This window comes from Lingula anatina, chromosome 4, assembly GCF_051362555.1.
Source record: "Lingula anatina isolate TDL-2025a chromosome 4, LinAna3.0, whole genome shotgun sequence".
NCBI classification, from domain to species: domain Eukaryota; kingdom Metazoa; phylum Brachiopoda; class Lingulata; order Lingulida; family Lingulidae; genus Lingula; species Lingula anatina.
The window spans coordinates 23,586,861-23,604,461 of NC_141770.1; the positions used below are offsets into that span (position 1 = coordinate 23,586,861).

The 17,601-nt window shown below is 35.6% G+C and overlaps 3 protein-coding genes across 4 annotated transcripts; 1 reads left to right on the forward strand and 2 right to left on the reverse strand.

The window, feature by feature from the left end:
- The first annotated feature begins 100 nt into the window (after positions 1 to 100).
- Positions 101 to 10,274, forward strand: LOC106173978 (negative elongation factor D-like). The gene is made up of 16 exons (XM_087012122.1): positions 101 to 265; positions 981 to 1,090; positions 1,505 to 1,614; positions 2,025 to 2,134; positions 2,470 to 2,577; positions 2,882 to 3,034; positions 3,235 to 3,362; positions 3,520 to 3,640; positions 4,272 to 4,338; positions 4,656 to 4,768; positions 4,876 to 5,012; positions 5,245 to 5,359; positions 5,682 to 5,777; positions 5,910 to 6,050; positions 6,407 to 6,536; positions 7,119 to 10,274. The coding sequence occupies exons 1-16, from the start codon at positions 221 to 223 to the stop codon at positions 7,151 to 7,153; spliced, it is 1,719 nt and encodes a 572-aa protein (XP_086868248.1). The 5' UTR covers positions 101 to 220; the 3' UTR covers positions 7,154 to 10,274.
- LOC106173992 (sarcoplasmic calcium-binding protein-like) lies at positions 10,058 to 12,851 on the reverse strand. The gene is made up of 2 exons (XM_087012125.1): positions 12,141 to 12,851; positions 10,058 to 11,054 (listed from the first exon to the last, which is right to left on the reverse strand). The coding sequence occupies exons 1-2, from the start codon at positions 12,255 to 12,257 to the stop codon at positions 10,500 to 10,502; spliced, it is 672 nt and encodes a 223-aa protein (XP_086868251.1). The 5' UTR covers positions 12,258 to 12,851; the 3' UTR covers positions 10,058 to 10,499.
- Positions 12,852 to 13,106: 255 nt separating this feature from the next.
- On the reverse strand, positions 13,107 to 16,182 carry LOC106173989 (neurexin-4-like). Of its 2 annotated transcripts, XM_013555347.2 has the most exons (6): positions 16,037 to 16,179; positions 15,698 to 15,859; positions 15,240 to 15,440; positions 14,827 to 15,063; positions 14,549 to 14,577; positions 13,107 to 13,574 (listed from the first exon to the last, which is right to left on the reverse strand). In XM_013555347.2, the coding sequence occupies exons 2-6, from the start codon at positions 15,843 to 15,845 to the stop codon at positions 13,440 to 13,442; spliced, it is 750 nt and encodes a 249-aa protein (XP_013410801.2). In that variant the 5' UTR covers positions 15,846 to 15,859; positions 16,037 to 16,179; the 3' UTR covers positions 13,107 to 13,439. The 2 variants fall into 2 exon arrangements, with proteins under 2 accessions (XP_013410801.2, XP_086868250.1); XM_087012124.1 differs by lacking the exon at positions 15,240 to 15,440 and having other exon boundaries at positions 16,037 to 16,182.
- Between the last annotated feature and the right edge of the window lie 1,419 nt (positions 16,183 to 17,601).

The following is a 17,601-nucleotide window of genomic DNA, read 5'->3' on the forward strand; positions in this document are numbered from 1 at the left end:
TATTGGATAAAGAAAAAATGATTTTACTTTTGATTGTACATTGCATTTAAAAAGGTACATTTTATTGTTTACAAAAAAAAGAGAATAAATATTGTCACGATGATGCACGAATGAAACTAGGTCAAGATGGTGGAAGGTGAAGAGTAAAAGTTGAAATCGACTGTTATTGTTTTGATTTTATAATTATTCCATCATTGAAATCAAAATATTTTAGTAGAAAATGGCAGATTACGATGAGGAGTCCATGTGGGATGATGAACCAGCGGTAAGATTTTTGTACTTTTTACAGCAATTTATGAAATGAGATACCGGCTTGTGACCAGTGTAAACAAAGTTGACTTCACAATCACAGACTACATCATGTACATACATGTTTTACTTAACTAGTAATAATAGTAGTGCTTGTTGAAATTATCCCATATTTGAGGAGTTTTATTGTTTTTAAAGTCTTTATTAGGAAAGATGAACCACTTTGCAGGATATGACAATGTAGGCAAAATTATACGCAGTTTTCAAATGCACAAAATATGTATGATATTGCAAACTTTTGTCTTCATTCTTACACATGTGCTCTTACTTCTGTCATTTTGTTTTATTCTGTTTGTGCTTTTGTAGACCTTCTTAGGGTCAGTGTATGATACATAGATCCATTCATATCATACCAGTTGGAGAGAGAATGTGTAAATCACCCCAAAACATTTTAGCATAACAGTAAAAGCATATCCTAATTTAAGCCAACAAAAACTTTGTGCTAACTAGACAATGGCTCCTTTTGCCAAAAGCTTCTGAACTGTAAATTTGTGAGCTTGGACAATGGAAGGAATGCTTTATAGTAATTTAAGTTTACAATGATCACTGAAACCAGTACTTGTACTTACTAGACGACACAGGAAAGCATGCTACTTAAGTTAGTACAATATATCAGCAATGAAAATTAATAAAGTGGATAATGATTTCCTTTTATTTTAAATTTCCTTCAGTCCCCAGAACATGAGGAAGAAGACAATGATGCCATCAGAGAAGAATGCTTGGAGGGTTTTGCCAGCAAAGACTACATTATGGAGACTGGGGTCTTTTACATGTTAAAAAGGTAACAGGCATGAGTATTTATACCCTGTACATCATGGGTGTTTCAGCTTCAATTACTAATAAGCATATCAGCAAAAGTATACCTGAATGATGAAAATGTTTAAATTTGATGAGGAAAGGTAAATTTTTCTTCAGTTTTTGTCATGTGGATTTGGTTCAAATTTTTAATTGGGTTTATTTGATCCAGCTGAAAAATAAAACCATTTGTTTTACACTAAATTTTGGATGATTGATGCATTTCTGTACGTCTCAGCCTTTAATTTGCACTTTTAATCTTGGTTTTTCCCCATCAGCATTAACTTCGTCATTAAGGTGCAGTTTCCTCCCTCAATTTTTAGATTTTTTATTAATTTCTTTCTTTAAGATAAAAGTAAGTTAATGTTTTACCCTCTGATGAAAATATTTATCATTCCAGGTATTTCAAAGCTGGTGGTGTCCCGGAGAAAGTTGTTGAGCTTTTATCTGATAACTACACTGCTGTAGCTCAGACAGCTAATTTACTGGCAGAGTGGTTGATATTAGCAGGTATCTAGATTTTCTGAGAAGTTGACTAAGAATATGATATTTGTTGAGGCTTATCTCACAACACTGAATGTGTGTAGAGTTTAACAGGAAGATAAAAGTGTTCGAGGCAGATTTTTACAAAGTTATTAAATTATCTGATTGTGATATCAGTATGTTTGTCCTTATAATTATTTTTCAATACAGTATGCTTAGTCTTATAGCCTTCAGTTTTCCAAACCTACAGTGAGATTACTATTAAAGTTTTAATAGTAAGAATAAAAACATAAGATTGAAAATTTACTTATTAGCAAGGAATTGTGTTGATAAGACAGAAAGGAAGGTTAGCTACTTTTCTGGCATTACTGAATTAAAATTTCTTCTTTATTAATCAGTTTGATTAATTGATATATTTATAAATCAATTCATGCTAGGTGTTGATATCAAAGAAGTCCAGGAGCTAGTGGAGCAGCACTTGAAACAGATGATCATCAAACATTTTGACCAGAAAAAAGCAGATTCCATTTTCACAGATGAGGGAGAGGTGTGTGGACATATCTACTAGTTTATAATTCATTTTATTAGTTGATTAATTCCTTATCTATATTTGTTTTATGCTCGGAGGGAAATATTTCCAAAATTTTAAGTTTTGTCTGGAGCCATGTGTGAAACCAATCATGAATATTAGCAAAAACGTAATCTGAAAACCATTTGAAATATTAGGACACATTTTTCATTGATTAAATTTATTTAAGTGTATTTACGAGATGGAGAGTACAAACAAGACTCATTGAAGAGCGTTTAACCTAAAATGTCATCTGTTTGTTATGATAGTTTTTTAAGTTAAAAATGAACTTGACTGTATGTAATTTTTCACAGACCCCAGGCTGGCTTGCAGAAATGATTGACCACCCCACGTGGAGAGACTTGTTTTATAAGCTTGCAGAGGAGTACCCAGACTGCCTTATGTTAAATTTTACCATTAAGGTACTAAGTGAAAGTTACAACAAGGCTCAAAAGATTTATGGGTAGTTTTGATAATTGTGAGGGAAACGTTGTTAAATTTTAAAAATAATGATTAAAGTTTCCAATGGTACTGTGATTAGTTTGTTAAGTAAGAAGCTTCAAAGCTTGGGGTAGCATTAATTATGTCATATCTATAGAGTGATAATTAGCATCGATATCAGGTTTTTCTTATGAAATTTTATTAGCTTAAATAAAATGTTTCAGGGTACTCAGTGTCTAGATATCAGTATATATTTATTATTATATCATGTTCCTGTCACTCCAGCTGATATCAGATGCAGGGTACCAGGGAGAGATCACCAGTGTGTCCACAGCCTGTCATCAGATAGAGGTGTTTAGCAGGGTACTCAGGACCTCCATCTCAGCATTCCTAGAGGGAGGGGAGGAGGCCGTGGAGAAAAATTTAACCGAGTTTACAGTGAGTTTTATAACAGGGGGGGATTGGCGGGGGTGTCTCAAATCATAGAGTGGAATGTCGCTAAAAATAAGTTCAATATACTCTATGTATTCCGTTTTTTTCTTTCATTAAATTTGCTTTAATGGGGACAACTGTTTACATGGATTATCAGAATACTGTCAGTGTCTAACAAATAAAATTTTTTACACTTTTTTTTCCAGAAAATGGTATGTCATGGAGAGCATACATATCTGTACAGTCAGGTGCTAATGCATGTGCTAGCCCAGGAGAAAGGAGGGTCCAATATTAGGAGATTGTGTGAAGAAGTGCAGAAATCAGCCAAAGAAAGGTATAATTATAAAGATTTATTATGAAAATATGAAACTTTAGAAATTAGATACTTTAATGGAAGACACAACTCTGACAATCAAAGTTTTTCATCATCAACTGCAAAACATTAGAATTAATCATTGCGACACTGTTCTTGTTTATTATTTCCCTATCAGAGGATTAGACGTCACTCCAATGACCATGGCGCTGAGTGGAGCTGCAGCCTACCCGAGAGCTTGCCAGGCACTGGCGTCCATGTTGTCACGGAATGCCCTCAACCCAGCTGACATAACAGTAGTAAGTAGCTGACATTGATTGTATAACGGGCTGTGCTGTTAACACTGGATTTCGGTCAAGTGCTATTAAAACTAATGCCAAGTCAGTAAAATTTGATAAATGGACATCGTCTCTACTTAAGACTTCTTAGATCTTTGTGTCCTGAACAGCCAGTAGGTAAAACAGTTTTTGGAACAAAGTTGTGTTATGTAACTTTGTTTAATTTTATTATTGAATGCTGTGACATTTAGTCTAGGCTATGTCTAGAATAAAAGAAAATCTCTTAATTTAAATGATATTCAGTAGAAAAAAGATAAATTCTGCTATTTGTCTCATGTGTAATGATGATTTAAAAATTGTTTCTTAAAAGATACTAAATGTGTATACTACCTATAAGGCATCACATTTGTGAATGAAGCCCCTTGGAACGTCAAAAACTTCTGCATGTCTCAAAGGTAAAAAAAAACATTTCTATTCCTTAGAAATAATTTGCTTTTCATCAATATTCATCTTGTCATTTCTTGACTCCTGGGGGCTTTTTTTTCTGCCAGTCGGCCTGGTAGAGTTGGTATATATGACAACACGTTCAAGGGGAACGTAGCTTAATATAAAATCAATTTTATAATCATTGCTATTCTTAATTTTCTTACAGTTATTCAAGATGTACAGTGGTCCCAACCCACCCCCAGTTGAACTGATCAGAGGACCACAGTTCCTAGGTAAAGTATAGCATGATAAAATGTCCCATGTGCAGTAGGCACAGTGTCATATAGAAAATGTTCTATATACATAACATAATGGAAATATTAACTGTTTCTGAACACTTTAAAAATGCTTTGCCGAGTTTTGTGAATATATATTTTTTGTTTTCCCATAGTAAATGTGTCTCTTGAAACAGAGATTGACAATGACAACCTAATGTGGAAGTAAAATATTTCTTCCCATTTTAGAAATTGGTTTTTTAATAAAATTTAATGTGTCTTTGACAAGGGACTTTACCACTTTATCGCATGTAACTTGCCTTTGTGATTTTCAGAACTATTAACTGAAGGTTTATTCAAGCTGGGATCAAAGATCAATCCAGATCACAAATCAAAATACATTTTTGTCCTGGCGTATGCTGCTTCAGTATTTGAGGTTTATAGAAAGGTGAGTTTCAGATTATTGCTGCTCCACTTTCAAATCTCGTTTTTAATAAGAGTCAGGACCATTAGCAACAAGTTTAATGTGATTCATGAATCAATTTTCTATTCTAGGGAGTCAGAAAAAATATTAACAAAGATGAGTTAAAGCCAACCACACAGGCCATAGAAAAAGCCAACCAAATGTGTACAGAGAACAAGAGCTCTTCAGACCTTATTGCTGATGTGGGGACTTTGTTTCAGTGTATCAAGTAAGTGATTTTATTTATAATTATTATTATTTTTTATTATACCTGGCATGATACCAAATTTAATATGATTTTAGAATGTAGTTTTAAGTTTTTTTTTTTTCTTTCTTTTTTTGTTTTTTTTTTTTTGACTATTTTTCAATAATAGACAAAATAATAATTTTACTAGCATGGGCCAGTGCTGAGAGTCCAAGACTACAGTGACATGAATTTTCTCACTTCTTTTTTTCCCCAGGTTCCCAGTTGTGGCCATGGGCCTTCTGAAGTGGATTGACTACACAGTGACAGATCCCAGTTACTTTAAACTGAACACAGATCATACGCCATTGCACTTAGTTCTGCTGGACGAGGTAAGGATCATTAGTCGAAGATTAATTATTTATTTATTCATTGTGTCAGTTTAAACTGTGAGTTTCTTCCTAAAAGTTGTTTGAATACCTGTTGAAATTCAGAATTAATCTTAAAATGCTTAAGTGAAAAAAGGGCGTTTAAAAAAAATTCAAAAATGGGTCTCCCAACTAATGGGTCCTCCATCAAGGACAGTTAACATTTTTTTTCATGATTTTATATTTTTGACTGAGATTCTAAGGTCAAGTATTTCTCTTGTTATTTTGATAGATGTATGCAATTTCAATTTCAATCATTGACACTATATTTTTTTTACTATGACAGATCAGCACTTGCCATAATATTCTTCACCAGAAAGTTTTAGATCTTCTCATCAGGCTGTTTGAATCTCCACAGGAGGAACTAGATGTTTTAGAAAGGGTAGGTCTCTTTTTAAAAATCAACAGTAAATTTAATTAATCTGTGGTTAAAAGAAAACTAAATGCCTCATGCAAACTTAAGTCTATAGAATTGATAATATGACCATTTTTTTCTTTTATCTTAAAATTTCAGCTTGAGCTCCGAAAGACTTTACTGGACAGGATGGTCCACTTATTCAGTCGTGGCTGTGTGGTGCCTGTGACTGGATATATAAAACAGTGCTGGGAACGCCAAGACACAGATATGTCCTTGATCAGGCATTTTGTCACAGAGGTAAGGATTAGCGATGTCAGTGTAATGAGCTTTTATCGCAAACTGAGGATTATCTGTACTCTAGATTTTGTGCAATTTTTTACCTGCGTCAAAGTCTGTAGCTTGTAGATTTATCTTTTAACATTTTCTGTGCCACAGGTTCTATTATATTCATACTTAAAGCTTGTTATTTCATTGAGTAAGAATGTAAATATGTTCATGTCCATCATGTTGAGAAATTTTTAACTTTTCACTTCCTAAACAAACACTTTGAATAGATGGGTGCCTGGGAAAGCTTTCATCCTGATAGTGACCAATACTACACAAATTAACTTCCAGATTGACTTATTATTATTATATTACGTATACTGTTTTAGGTTTTAGATGTCATAGCACCACCATATACCCCAGAATTTGTCCAACAGTTTTTGCCTCTGATTGAGAATGAAGACATCACAGGCTCTCTCAGAAATGAGGATTCAAATGATCCTGTCTCAGAATTTATCTGTAAGTTTATTATTTCGAGGATAAGAATTGATAAAGATTAAGATTTGTCATAATTCAACTTTAAATAAGGCATTTCTTGATCATTGGAAAATGGAAGCTTGGCACTTCAAGCATTTATAGATTGATTTTTGTAGATTTATTTATAGATTAATTTTTGGGTTTGTAAGTGGACTGGATAAACTTAGACTTCAGGTTAATTTGTGGAGGAGAAAAAGATTTGTCAAGATGTGCTGGCTTGTTATAATATCTTAAGTTTTCAGAGTAGTTAAACCAAAATTTGCCTCGGCCAAACAGTGATGATATGCATTCTGTCATATCACCAGGCTGTTGGTTGTTTAGTCTAATATGTGTGGTATAGTTGTAGGAGAGAGCTTTCAGTAGCCTCTGCACCCAAGGGGCACAGTACAGAATATGTGTTATATATCTTCTATTTTCATTCTCTGAATTCTCAGGAGAGAGCTTTCAGTAGCCTCTGCACCCAAGGGACACAGTACAGAATATGTGTTATATATCTTCTATTTTCATTCTCTGTAATGTTTTATTATAATTCATTAACAATTTTTTTTCTTTCTTTTCTTTCAGCACACTGTAAAACAAACTATATTATGGTGTCTTGATGGAGCTGGGCCATCACTGTGAGAGAGAAGATCAAATTAAAGTGACTGAGATGTCCTTTATCCACCCAATGGTCATGCAATTCAGCTGTCATTAAGAGACACATCAAAGGCTGAAATTGCAGTGAATCCTTTACGGAGATGAAGAAGAATCTTTGGAAACTTCTGGCCATTGCTAAAGTGCATTGTGCATTCCTTGAAAATCCAGCCATAGTATGATTCATCAGGGAACACTTAAAAAAACACACTGGCAATATTTGAAAATAGATCAACTCGAGTACTAGATCTAAGTTACTGATAATGTACAAGTTGTTGAGATGAAAAGTACTTTACTCAACAGTTTTGTGGAACAAAGCAAACAGCCCAAGGAAGGGCATACATTTTACATTATTTCAATACGACGCTGGATGCACTGTCATTGTCATTATATATTTTTATGTACAGACGCAGTTCGAAAATCAGCATGATCGGGCCATTTTTAAGGAAGTTATGCTGTTTTTTCACTTTTTTCAGCATTTTTGCAACACCGATAACACGATAAGTGAAAAACCGTTTTACCATTTGGCTTGAAACTTGCAGAACTGATAAATATTCATAATACACAGGTCAAGTTCAAAAATCAGCATGATAGGGTCATTTTTATGGAAGTTATGCTGTTTTTATGTACAGACACAGATGTCTGTACATATTGCCATCACCTGCTTCTGTCGTCGCCGTCTATGTCGCCGTCGCCATGCACTTTCAGCGTAAGTGGAAGACAGTTTTACTTTTTGGCTGTATATTTACAGAGCTGATGAATATTTATAAAACGCAGCTCAAGTTCGAAAATCAGCATGATTGGGCCATTATTGTAGAAGTTATGCTGTTTTTTCACTTTTCAGCATATATGCAACACTGTTAACACATTTCAAGGAAAACCGATAGGCCTGTTGTCATGAATCTCACAGGTGTTATCAATCTTACTAAAAGGCAGGTCAAGTTCGAAAACCAGCATGATCAGGCCATTATTGTAGAAGTTATGCTGTTTTTTCACTTTTCAGCATAAATGCAACACTGTTAACACATTTCAAGGAAAACCGATAGGCCTGTTGTCATGAAACTCACAGGAGTAATCAATCTTACTAAAACACAGGTCAAGATCGAAAATGAGCATAATCGGGCCATTATTTTAGAAGTTATGCTGTTTTTTCACTTTTCCTCAGCTTCAATTCTTAGGCATGCTAACAGTCTCATTATTGAACTAATAAGATATCTAAAAGTGTTTATTTGACATTTCCTGCATCTTTACAACATTGTTAGTTGATTTATAAAAATGATGGTAAACTTGTTATCATGTATTGTGTAATAAATTTTCAAAAATGGAAATAAACTCATATCATTGCAGTTTGTCAGATTCAATCATTCACTATGTTCAGAATCTCAGAATGGAGGAAATTGGACATTTAACACTGTTCTATTGATATTTTTCCCATCTCATCAATTTTCTTAGTTGATCATATAAAAATGGCAGTAAACTGTTGACTTTGTTTTATGTTTAAAAATTGTTAAAAATAAAAAAAAAACATTTCAGAACAGTGCTGTCTTGTTTACATTTTGGCATTTCCAAGGGGTGACTTTGAAGTTCCATGGTCCTGAAGACCTTTGCTAGTCACATTTTCTGAATATCCATGATACTAATATTTTATTAGTAAACATTGATGGTCACTATGCTGTTAAACATAATGTAATGTTGCATCAAAATTTGAAGAAACCCCTATTTTGGGCACTGCTCCCATGATGACCATTTAAGGAAAACCATGTCACTTACTGTTCTCAAACTTACAGGAAAGGAACATGGTACTTAAATAAAGCTTCAGTAGGCAATGCAGTCTGTTTGGTAAATTTTTCTGGCAGTTAAAGTTTTTTGGTGAAAATTTAATTTTTCACATATTGGCATTTTCGAGGTGTGACTTAAAACCTCCACGGGCTTGAAGACCCATGCTAGTCACATTTTCTGAAAATCCATGATACGTATATTTTATTATTAAAAACTGATGGTCATTATGCAGTTAAGCATGTAATATTGCATGTAATTAAGCATGTAATATTGCATCAAAATAGAAGAAAACACAATTTTGGGTGCTGCTGCCTTGATGACCATTATGGGAAAACCATGTTACTTATGATTGTCAAACTTTCAAAAAAAGAAACACTAAAATGGACTAAAATGCAGCCCGAGTTGGAAAAGCAGTCTAATTGGCTTCTTTTTCTGGAAGTTATACATTTTAGTGAAATATTCATTTTTATCATGTTGGCATATTCATTATGGGTAATGGTAATCAAATTTTCTACATGTCCATGCTATTTATAGTCAATAATCAAAAATTGGTGATAATTATCCTGTAATATATTATGTAATGTTACATCAAAATTGACAAAAATCTTTTTGCACTGCTACTATAAACATTATGAAAAGAAAACTGTGTTACTTATTATTATTTTCAACTTACAATTATGATTTTTAGGATTGGCATGCAGTTCTCTCCGCACTCGACAATAACTTTGTTGTTAGTATGGAGCTTGCGGAATCAGCCGAGGATTACCGATTGACGGTCAACCAATCAGCGTTTTCACCATTCGATTGGCTTATATAAACTAGGTCAAACTATTTTCGTCAGAGGTAACTTGACACGATGAAGATAGGCTATTGTGAAGAGGTTAGTGTCAAGTTATCTCTGAAGCTCAGGGTGCCATGGGCCTGAAGCCTTATGCTTGTTACACATTTTACTTACATTGGTATTACCTGTTGAGCATAATTAAAATTTGATGTTGAATTTGCAGTTAAGCATAATGTACTTTTGCATCAGAATTGACAGTAGCCTATTTTGTGCATTGTTATTTTCTGCTTTTTGTCTGTTCATTTGACAGCTATATTTTATTCATATGGTGAGAGGAATTTGTCTTACAATTTTCAACAAAATCGCTAGTATAGGGCAGAAATGGTTCTGAAATATGAGAGAGAGCCTCCTTAAGTGGGTTGACCATATTTGATCCGCGGGTCTGTTAGTCTGCGGACCAACTAGTTGTAAGTGCAGCCATACACTACTAATTAATTCATTTTCGAAATAAAAAAAAATCACTTCAAGTGTAAGCTCTAAATAACAGGCCAACACCGTGTAATATCAATGTATCTTGTACAATTTCTCACAAAATTTGCATGAAATTTGAATCTTGGAATTATTTTATTTATTTTTTATTTATAACTGAGTAAAATGTTAATGTTCAGGTATCCTTATCCCTCTAAAAGCCATCACAAAAATCACTTCTCATTCCAAAACTGCCACGATTACTTAAAGATATGACACTTGAGTTATGCAACCTTCTTTGGTGGAAAGGATCCCCAAAGGTACCTCCCTGAGGACTGCTTTGCATCTGCAAAATAACCCAAACCGTTTTTTACGTATTCCTTCTCATCCAAGTAGCCATCGTCATCGATGTCAAAGATGTTGAAGGATTTTGGAGCCGTCTCTGGGTCCACGCCGAAGCTTTGCAGAAAAGCAGTGTAGTCTGACAAGTCAATCAGTTGGTTGCCGTGAGAGAGAACCAGTTTAAACACTTCTTGAAACCAGGCCTCACCGTGTTCTGGAAAGTGAGGCACAGTGAGGTATCTGGACTGCATTTTTATCACATCCTCCACAGTAAGATTGTCATTCTTTTCTCGGGTGACGAAAAAAAAGTCCCAAGTTGAATGCCATATGGCTTTAAAAACGGACGCTTCGTTTCTACTAAAGTATTGATCCATTCTGTTGGGAATTGTATCCAGAAATTCATGTTGCGTTAGCACGCCGTCCAGGTCGTCATCTAGTAAGTTGAAAAAGGAGCGCATCTTGCGGGTCCAAAATTTAGGCAAGTTGTCGATATCAGTCTGTATTGAAGAAAAAAAAGTATTTTAAAATGGCCTAATATAGCATTGATTGCCCTACAGCGAACACAAAAACGTTTTGGAAAAGTTAACGTGTACGGTTTATCTTCTTTAACATCACAGTGGCGGATTTAAAGGGGTTATGAGGGTCCTGAACCCCACCCCCTTTGATTTCTGGTCCCCGCTTGAAATTAGAATTTTGACTAGCTGAACCATAGTTCTAAACTGTACCAAATGGGACCGTTCACCCTTTAAAATACCCCCCTTTAAATAATCCTGGATCCGCCCCTGCATTATAAACACGTTGATAATGTTATAAAAAATGTTTGAGATAAAATGACAAATAGAACCATTTATATGACGTTAACATAATGTTATGGCTAAACCTGGTGAAGAAAATGCTATGATATACTCCATTAAGTGACATTAATCATATGTTTATCTTAAAAATAAGATATACTGTTAATATGATCTTTACACATACAGTTTATTGGTATTCATATAGAAATATAAAGTTTTATAACGTCTGCATGATGTGTTAGAAAAATATTGTGTGAAACTTAATAATAATTATTTCAATTTAGATTTTTTTCAATTTAACTTTTTTTATTGTTTTCAAAACGTTACGTGTTAGCTGGGATTACCGATCTAATTCTTCAGTTAGGAAAATGATAGTAAAAGATATACTTTCAAAATGTCCCAAGGTCATATCTTTCTGTTAACATATCTTGAAATGTTACTTCTCTTTTCAAATTAAGACTCTGTAAACCCTCAAATAAAGATAACTGATGCCAATATGTCTAGCATACATGGTGATCTATACGACCAATTAAAAAATAATCATCTTATTATATAAGAAAACAACGCATTCAAGTGCAATGGCGGTTTGAGCAGTGGTTCGCGAGTAAGAGAAACTGCTTTTTAATGAAAATTCGATGTAGCGGGAAAATCCCGAATAGTTTCCTTTACTAAGTGCAAAACAGTGTTGACAGAAAACACCAGAAAGATTCATCACCACATTTTTCACCACAAAGACATAAACTGTGTATTTAAATATACGACCTAAACTAGTTTTATCTTGAATATTACCTCATTGACAGGATAGTCTCTGTGTTGACTGCCATCTCCTTTGCCTGCGCTGAAGGTAAAGGACTGGACGGCGCCAGCAGAGATTACTACCATGTAAACCACGCACAAAGACAACATCTCGCTTCACTTTCGGTGGGAATTGATGGACCTTTGAAAACACGTGCTACAGACGCTATGATCGCTTGCTATGTACACATAGCTCTATATATACTGTATACATTGTGTGGTAGTCCTTATTCTTTATTTGCGTGTTTATAACAGAGAGGCAATGGGAAAATGATATTCAGTTTGCATTATTTTAGTTTTTTGGTGTTATTCCAAGATCTACCAAGAATATGCGGGGTTTAAAGCTATGTTATTAGTTAACTACTGGGCGTCGACGTGACAACGCAAACAAACACCGATATTGTTACGCAGTTGATTTCCTGTAGTTAAAATACCATGTTAAAGTTACTTTGCATTATGTTAGTTCCGAAAACCGACAGGTTTTCTAAGAATTGCAGTAGTCATGCTGGTTATTTCCTGTGTTTTAAAGCCATGCTATTATACTGGTAGGTAAGACATATTCACTGGGCTTGAACGTAGCAATGTAAAAATTACCCAGGCTATACCGTGGGTGATTTTCTATGATTATAGAAACCTGACAAAAGTAATGGCGTATTTTTACGAGTAGAAGTTTCCCCTCTATTTAGATAATCTTCCTCTTTTCCAGTAGAAATTACCCCCCCCCCCCCCACACACACACACACACACACAGATTTAGACAAAAGCGATTTGATTATAGTCACTTTGGCAGTGAAGTCACTCGAGACAGCTGGTACAATCCGTGGAGAGCCGATAGCTTCCCACTTCCTACGATATGGCTGTATGTACCAAATGAACAACTTTATCAAATACCACAAAACTCATACATACTTCTTTTGCTTCGATCATTTAGGCGTCTCAATAAAAAAAGGACAACTAACCAATGCTAAATACAGTATTTATTGTTCTATATTCATACAGCGTGTATTCAGAGGTTTATCAGCAAGAACAGGAGTATTGTGTTGTGCATTCGTAGTTCTCAGAGAAATCATATTGCAAAGTATTCCCGGTCAATGTCAAGGCCATCCAGAGAGAGCAAGCAAAACCGTGAACTGACAAAAATTGATTGTAAGACCATTTCCAGTTGTGCCAGCGACCAGAAGAGAAGTTTCTGCTTATAGATAAACTCGTTTAACATATGATTTTACATGGACTTCACCGAATATATAACCTATAATGTTAAATAAAATACAGATGCAAGGTGCAGCCCGGCAATCAGTTCTCACACATTAGCGGTCCCAGGGTGATGTAGACTTTCTCGCTAGCGTCACCTGTGTCACCAATTCTGAACCCGGTGATAGGAAGGACAACCTTGTCTGTCACCGGGCCGCTGTCTTCTCTCCAGACTGCGTCATTCAGGGGCGTAACCAGACCTCTAAAAATTGTACGCACAGATTTTTAAAATACCCAGCATGTACAGCAAAATGTAGACTAACGCAACAGATGAAGGACAGCTTAATCACAGCATATGTACCACACATCGTAGCTTAATTTCCATAAAAAATAAAATCATCATTTAAGTCAAAAATATTCTCGCGATTTAATAAAGTTTCAATATTTTCATTTACCCAGAACGGTATATTCATTTAAAAGGAGGCTAACTTCGCATCAGCGGACCTCCCTCCCCTCTTCGAATAATGCTGGATCCTCCTCTGAGTTGAATTTATATACGGTTTCATCCAGCTTTCATGCGGGTGCATGGCTCCCAAAAACAACCAATTATATGACACAATAGAGCTTTGATAAATCTAAGTTTAATTATTTGTTTGTGAAAATTGCCCATGTCACCCTGTTAGTTTGGAGGGCTAAGCTGGATCAAGTCCGTGTGAAATTCTTTGAAGCTTTGCAGGAAAAATTCTTCCTTTGTTTCTCTAGCTCCTAATTAAACCTTGTGTCCAGATTTTAACTAGTGCCCCCAGGTCTACGGGAGCTGCTCTTTGAAAATAACACACAGGTAGATTTTACCTGAGATAAATATCACCAGCGAGAGTGCGTTCGTTACTCTCATGACTACAGGAGAGTTGAAGGCCACTTAACCCTCCAATTAAGAGGTAAAGGATGTTCCAGTTAGATGGACGATTAAGATAGGACTTGTAAAGGTAACAGGCATTGTTTACCTCAGTTGAATAAAAGTATGCAAGACGGGGGGTCAGAACAATTGTGCATATAGCCTACAGAGGATTTGTACATACCGGTGACTTTAATTCGCAGTGGATTTTCGATATATATTCCGTGAAAAATACACTAAATTTATATAAAATAATATCATGGTTGGCCAAAATTGTACGCACAGTGCATCCGTGTGTATGCCTAGTTACGCCCATGTCATTCATGTCGCAGTTACACTTCTTCCCTGAAAACAACAAACCGAAATTTGTTAAATTAACAACAGCTCAGTACCATACACGAAAATATCTAAAATGGAGATAAACTTGAATCATACTGCTGCCATACAGCCTTGGTTTCAGCATTGTCTTAAGAAAAAAAATATCGCATTTATTATCAAATTTGTAAAAAAAAAAAAAAAAAAAAAAAAAAAAAGCTTAGTGAATAGATTCCGCAACTAAATACACCCCTAAAAAAATTTAAATTTCAACGGTACCTCCTGCGCAGCTTTTGGTCTGGTAACATGCACATCCACCCAACAGGGCATTCCCTCCGGGCCAGTATGACGTCACTTTCTGTCCGTTAGCTATCCAATAAGATAACGTTCCACTGCCGTTCACTGAAGGTCTGATGACAGAACCGTAACATTGGTACTTCAGCTGTTGGTGACAGGGTCCAGATCTAGCCATCAATGCTCGGATGCGCTGACTGCTACTGGCGTATGACACGTCATCTTGACAACATAAATATGACATTAAGCAATGGCATACAGACTTTCAAAACATGGCTACATCATTATTATTCAATATAAAGAAAGGAGCCTTGAACTTTGCAAAGTATTGTACATGGTTTGAACGTTGGAAACATACACATCTTTCTTTATACTTAATAAGTATCCAAAAGACTTACGACTGTATGCTCCGTTGCCTTCAAACCCGGTAACCAAGGTTTTATTTTCCTTGTTATGATGGATGACGGCGATAGGTGGCACCAGAGCCATGTCACACCAGACCAAGAAATCCGAGACACCACGGAGACCGTCAGGGTCGATCAGATAGTTTCCACTTGTCACGAACCCGTCCCGGAACCAATCAGAACATGAACGACGTGCTAGGTTAATAATATATATATATATATATATATATATATATATATATATATACAATCACTCTTCACAGATCTTTCCATCGTTCCACTCGAAATAGAGGCTATAGACTGCCACTCGTTACTGGAAAAAGTTGAAATCTAGAACCCGCAAGAAAACTTAAGACATCATACTTTTCTCATCAGTTTTGGTTGGAACACATCCCTAAAGAGGATATCTTTAGAAAAGTAATTTCCTTCTCTCCAGTAAGTTTTTCACTCACCCTGCAATAGATTCCCTCCAAGCAGCTGCCGAACCTGAAACTCCAGGGCGGAAACTTTGTCTTTCAATGTGTTGACATCATCTTGTACAGAAACTGCAGTAGCGTCGTCACAGCCGTGAAGGAGGGTGACAACACTGATACCGGCCATTTCTGGGGCTGATCCTAGTAGAAATTAAGGTTTTATTTTGTCGTACCATATTCCTGGGTTTTGAGGCGTGGCCTCTGTAGTGTAACGCGTGCTGTAGATGACAGAAACGGAGGAATGACGGGACTCGAAAAATAAGGGCAATTTACCGTTACCTGGGTCAAGCATTACGAATGTCTTGCACGCACACCTACCTTTGCAGTCAAAAACTGAACTAAAAATCCTCCGTGCTCAACTGCTGTAATATAACAGACAGGACACCGTGGCAAGGTGACCCTGAACAGGATCTATTGTGTCATAAGAAAACCAGCGAAATAACATCTACCATATTTACTATTTTAAATTGTATCCTGTTTGGCTAGTCTCCAAAAAGAATTCGGTTGCTGCCTGGCTCTCCCCCGATACCGTTGCCATGGAAACCACCGTTTGGTTGTGAATAATAATTTATTACTGGGTCTCTCCACAAAAAAATATTTTTTGCTTTTTGTCTGTACATTTGACAGCTTTGCTGCCTTGTTTAGTTTCTTAATTTCATTTTAATAAGTCCTGTCATGGAATAAAATAAATATTAGATCGGATAAGTATGATGACTTTTTAAGAAGGTAAGGAAGAAGAGTTCAGGAGGGAGGCCCCAGTCAGTGCTGTGTCGACTTGAGTTCTCTGTCAGCCCAGAAACTTCAGTTAATACCAGTCCAGGGCTCCGTAACTCGAAAGCATCGCGTATTGCGAATAACGATATCACATAGAGGCTACAATGTATTATATTGGCGCGTTATAGAATCAAGACGCTTGCGCTCGGTCGCAATGCGCGATGATGCTTTCCAGTTAAAGGTACATACGAACCGAGCATCGGTGGAGCGTGGATTCCCAGTAACACATGTAAACCACTTCTACTAGATTCTTATATGACTCAAATAAATTCGACATGCCAAGGGATAAACTGAGAAGATCACTCGATCAGCCATAAAAGACCTTTAGACTGCTCCATTCTTTAAATTTTTGGTTGTAAATTTAACCTACTTTTGTGACCTACTTTCCTGCCCCATTGACATACAGCTCAGAATGCCAGCAGAAAAATTCGTTCAAACATCATTTTCGGGTAAAATTAAACAATGCCTTTTGGTAAGTCTCTTAGTTATACTACTTACAACTATATGCTGGCATTTGGTTGGTTTTTGTGACAAAAAATTGACTTTGTATGCATCTTTCAGAGACCCAGTACTCAAATTCGATTCCTCTTTGATTTTTAGAAAGAATGTGCCAATTTTAGAGTGCATATATCAGTGGTGCAGTGAACTGTAAAAGATGGCATTTTACAGTTCAAGAAAGATACACAATTTGATTAATTATTTATTCTGTTAAATAAAAACTGTATGTTTCTTTAGATTGGACTAGACAGTAGTTCAGTAAAAGTGTGGATCACACCAGTCCAATCCAAGTGCTAGACATTGGGAATGTGTATGGACACAAAGGGTTTAATAATGAATTTTAACTGGATCACTTTCAATAAAAGGTACACCTACTGATCAAGGCCATTGGTGTTTAACAAAATTAATTCATTTTTGTTCCCTTGAATTTTTTTGGTCTAAATGGTCTAGGTGGATGGGTTAAGAAAAATCAGTTGGACTTGTTATACAAAATCTCTTTTGTTAGTGACTAAATTGACAAAACTTTAAAATAAAGATATTGGGACAAGCAAGTTCCTTGCAATTTGAATAGTTGTTTTAGTCAAGTGTAATTATTATGGCCTGATAACATT

What these genes read in the sequence shown, in the direction of transcription:
- LOC106173978 (XM_087012122.1), top strand. Translation starts at nt 221, where the DNA reads ATGGCAGATTACGATGAGGAGTCCATGTGGGATGATGAACCAGCG. An exon ending in GTCTTTTACATGTTAAAAAG is followed by an intron (nt 1,091 to 1,504) that starts GTAACAGGCATG and finishes TTATCATTCCAG; the next exon opens with GTATTTCAAAGCTGGTGGTG. An exon ending in TCAGGCATTTTGTCACAGAG is followed by an intron (nt 6,051 to 6,406) that starts GTAAGGATTAGC and finishes ATACTGTTTTAG; the next exon opens with GTTTTAGATGTCATAGCACC.
- LOC106173992 (XM_087012125.1), bottom strand. Translation starts at nt 12,257, where the DNA reads ATGTTGTCTTTGTGCGTGGTTTACATGGTAGTAATCTCTGCTGGCGCC. An exon ending in GAGACTATCCTGTCAATGAG is followed by an intron (nt 11,055 to 12,140) that starts GTAATATTCAAG and finishes TCTTCAATACAG; the next exon opens with ACTGATATCGACAACTTGCC.
- LOC106173989 (XM_013555347.2), bottom strand. Translation starts at nt 15,845, where the DNA reads ATGGCCGGTATCAGTGTTGTCACCCTCCTTCACGGCTGTGACGACGCT. An exon ending in TGGAGGGAATCTATTGCAGG is followed by an intron (nt 15,441 to 15,697) that starts GTGAGTGAAAAA and finishes TTATTAACCTAG; the next exon opens with CACGTCGTTCATGTTCTGAT. An exon ending in AGGCAACGGAGCATACAGTC is followed by an intron (nt 15,064 to 15,239) that starts GTAAGTCTTTTG and finishes TATGTTGTCAAG; the next exon opens with ATGACGTGTCATACGCCAGT.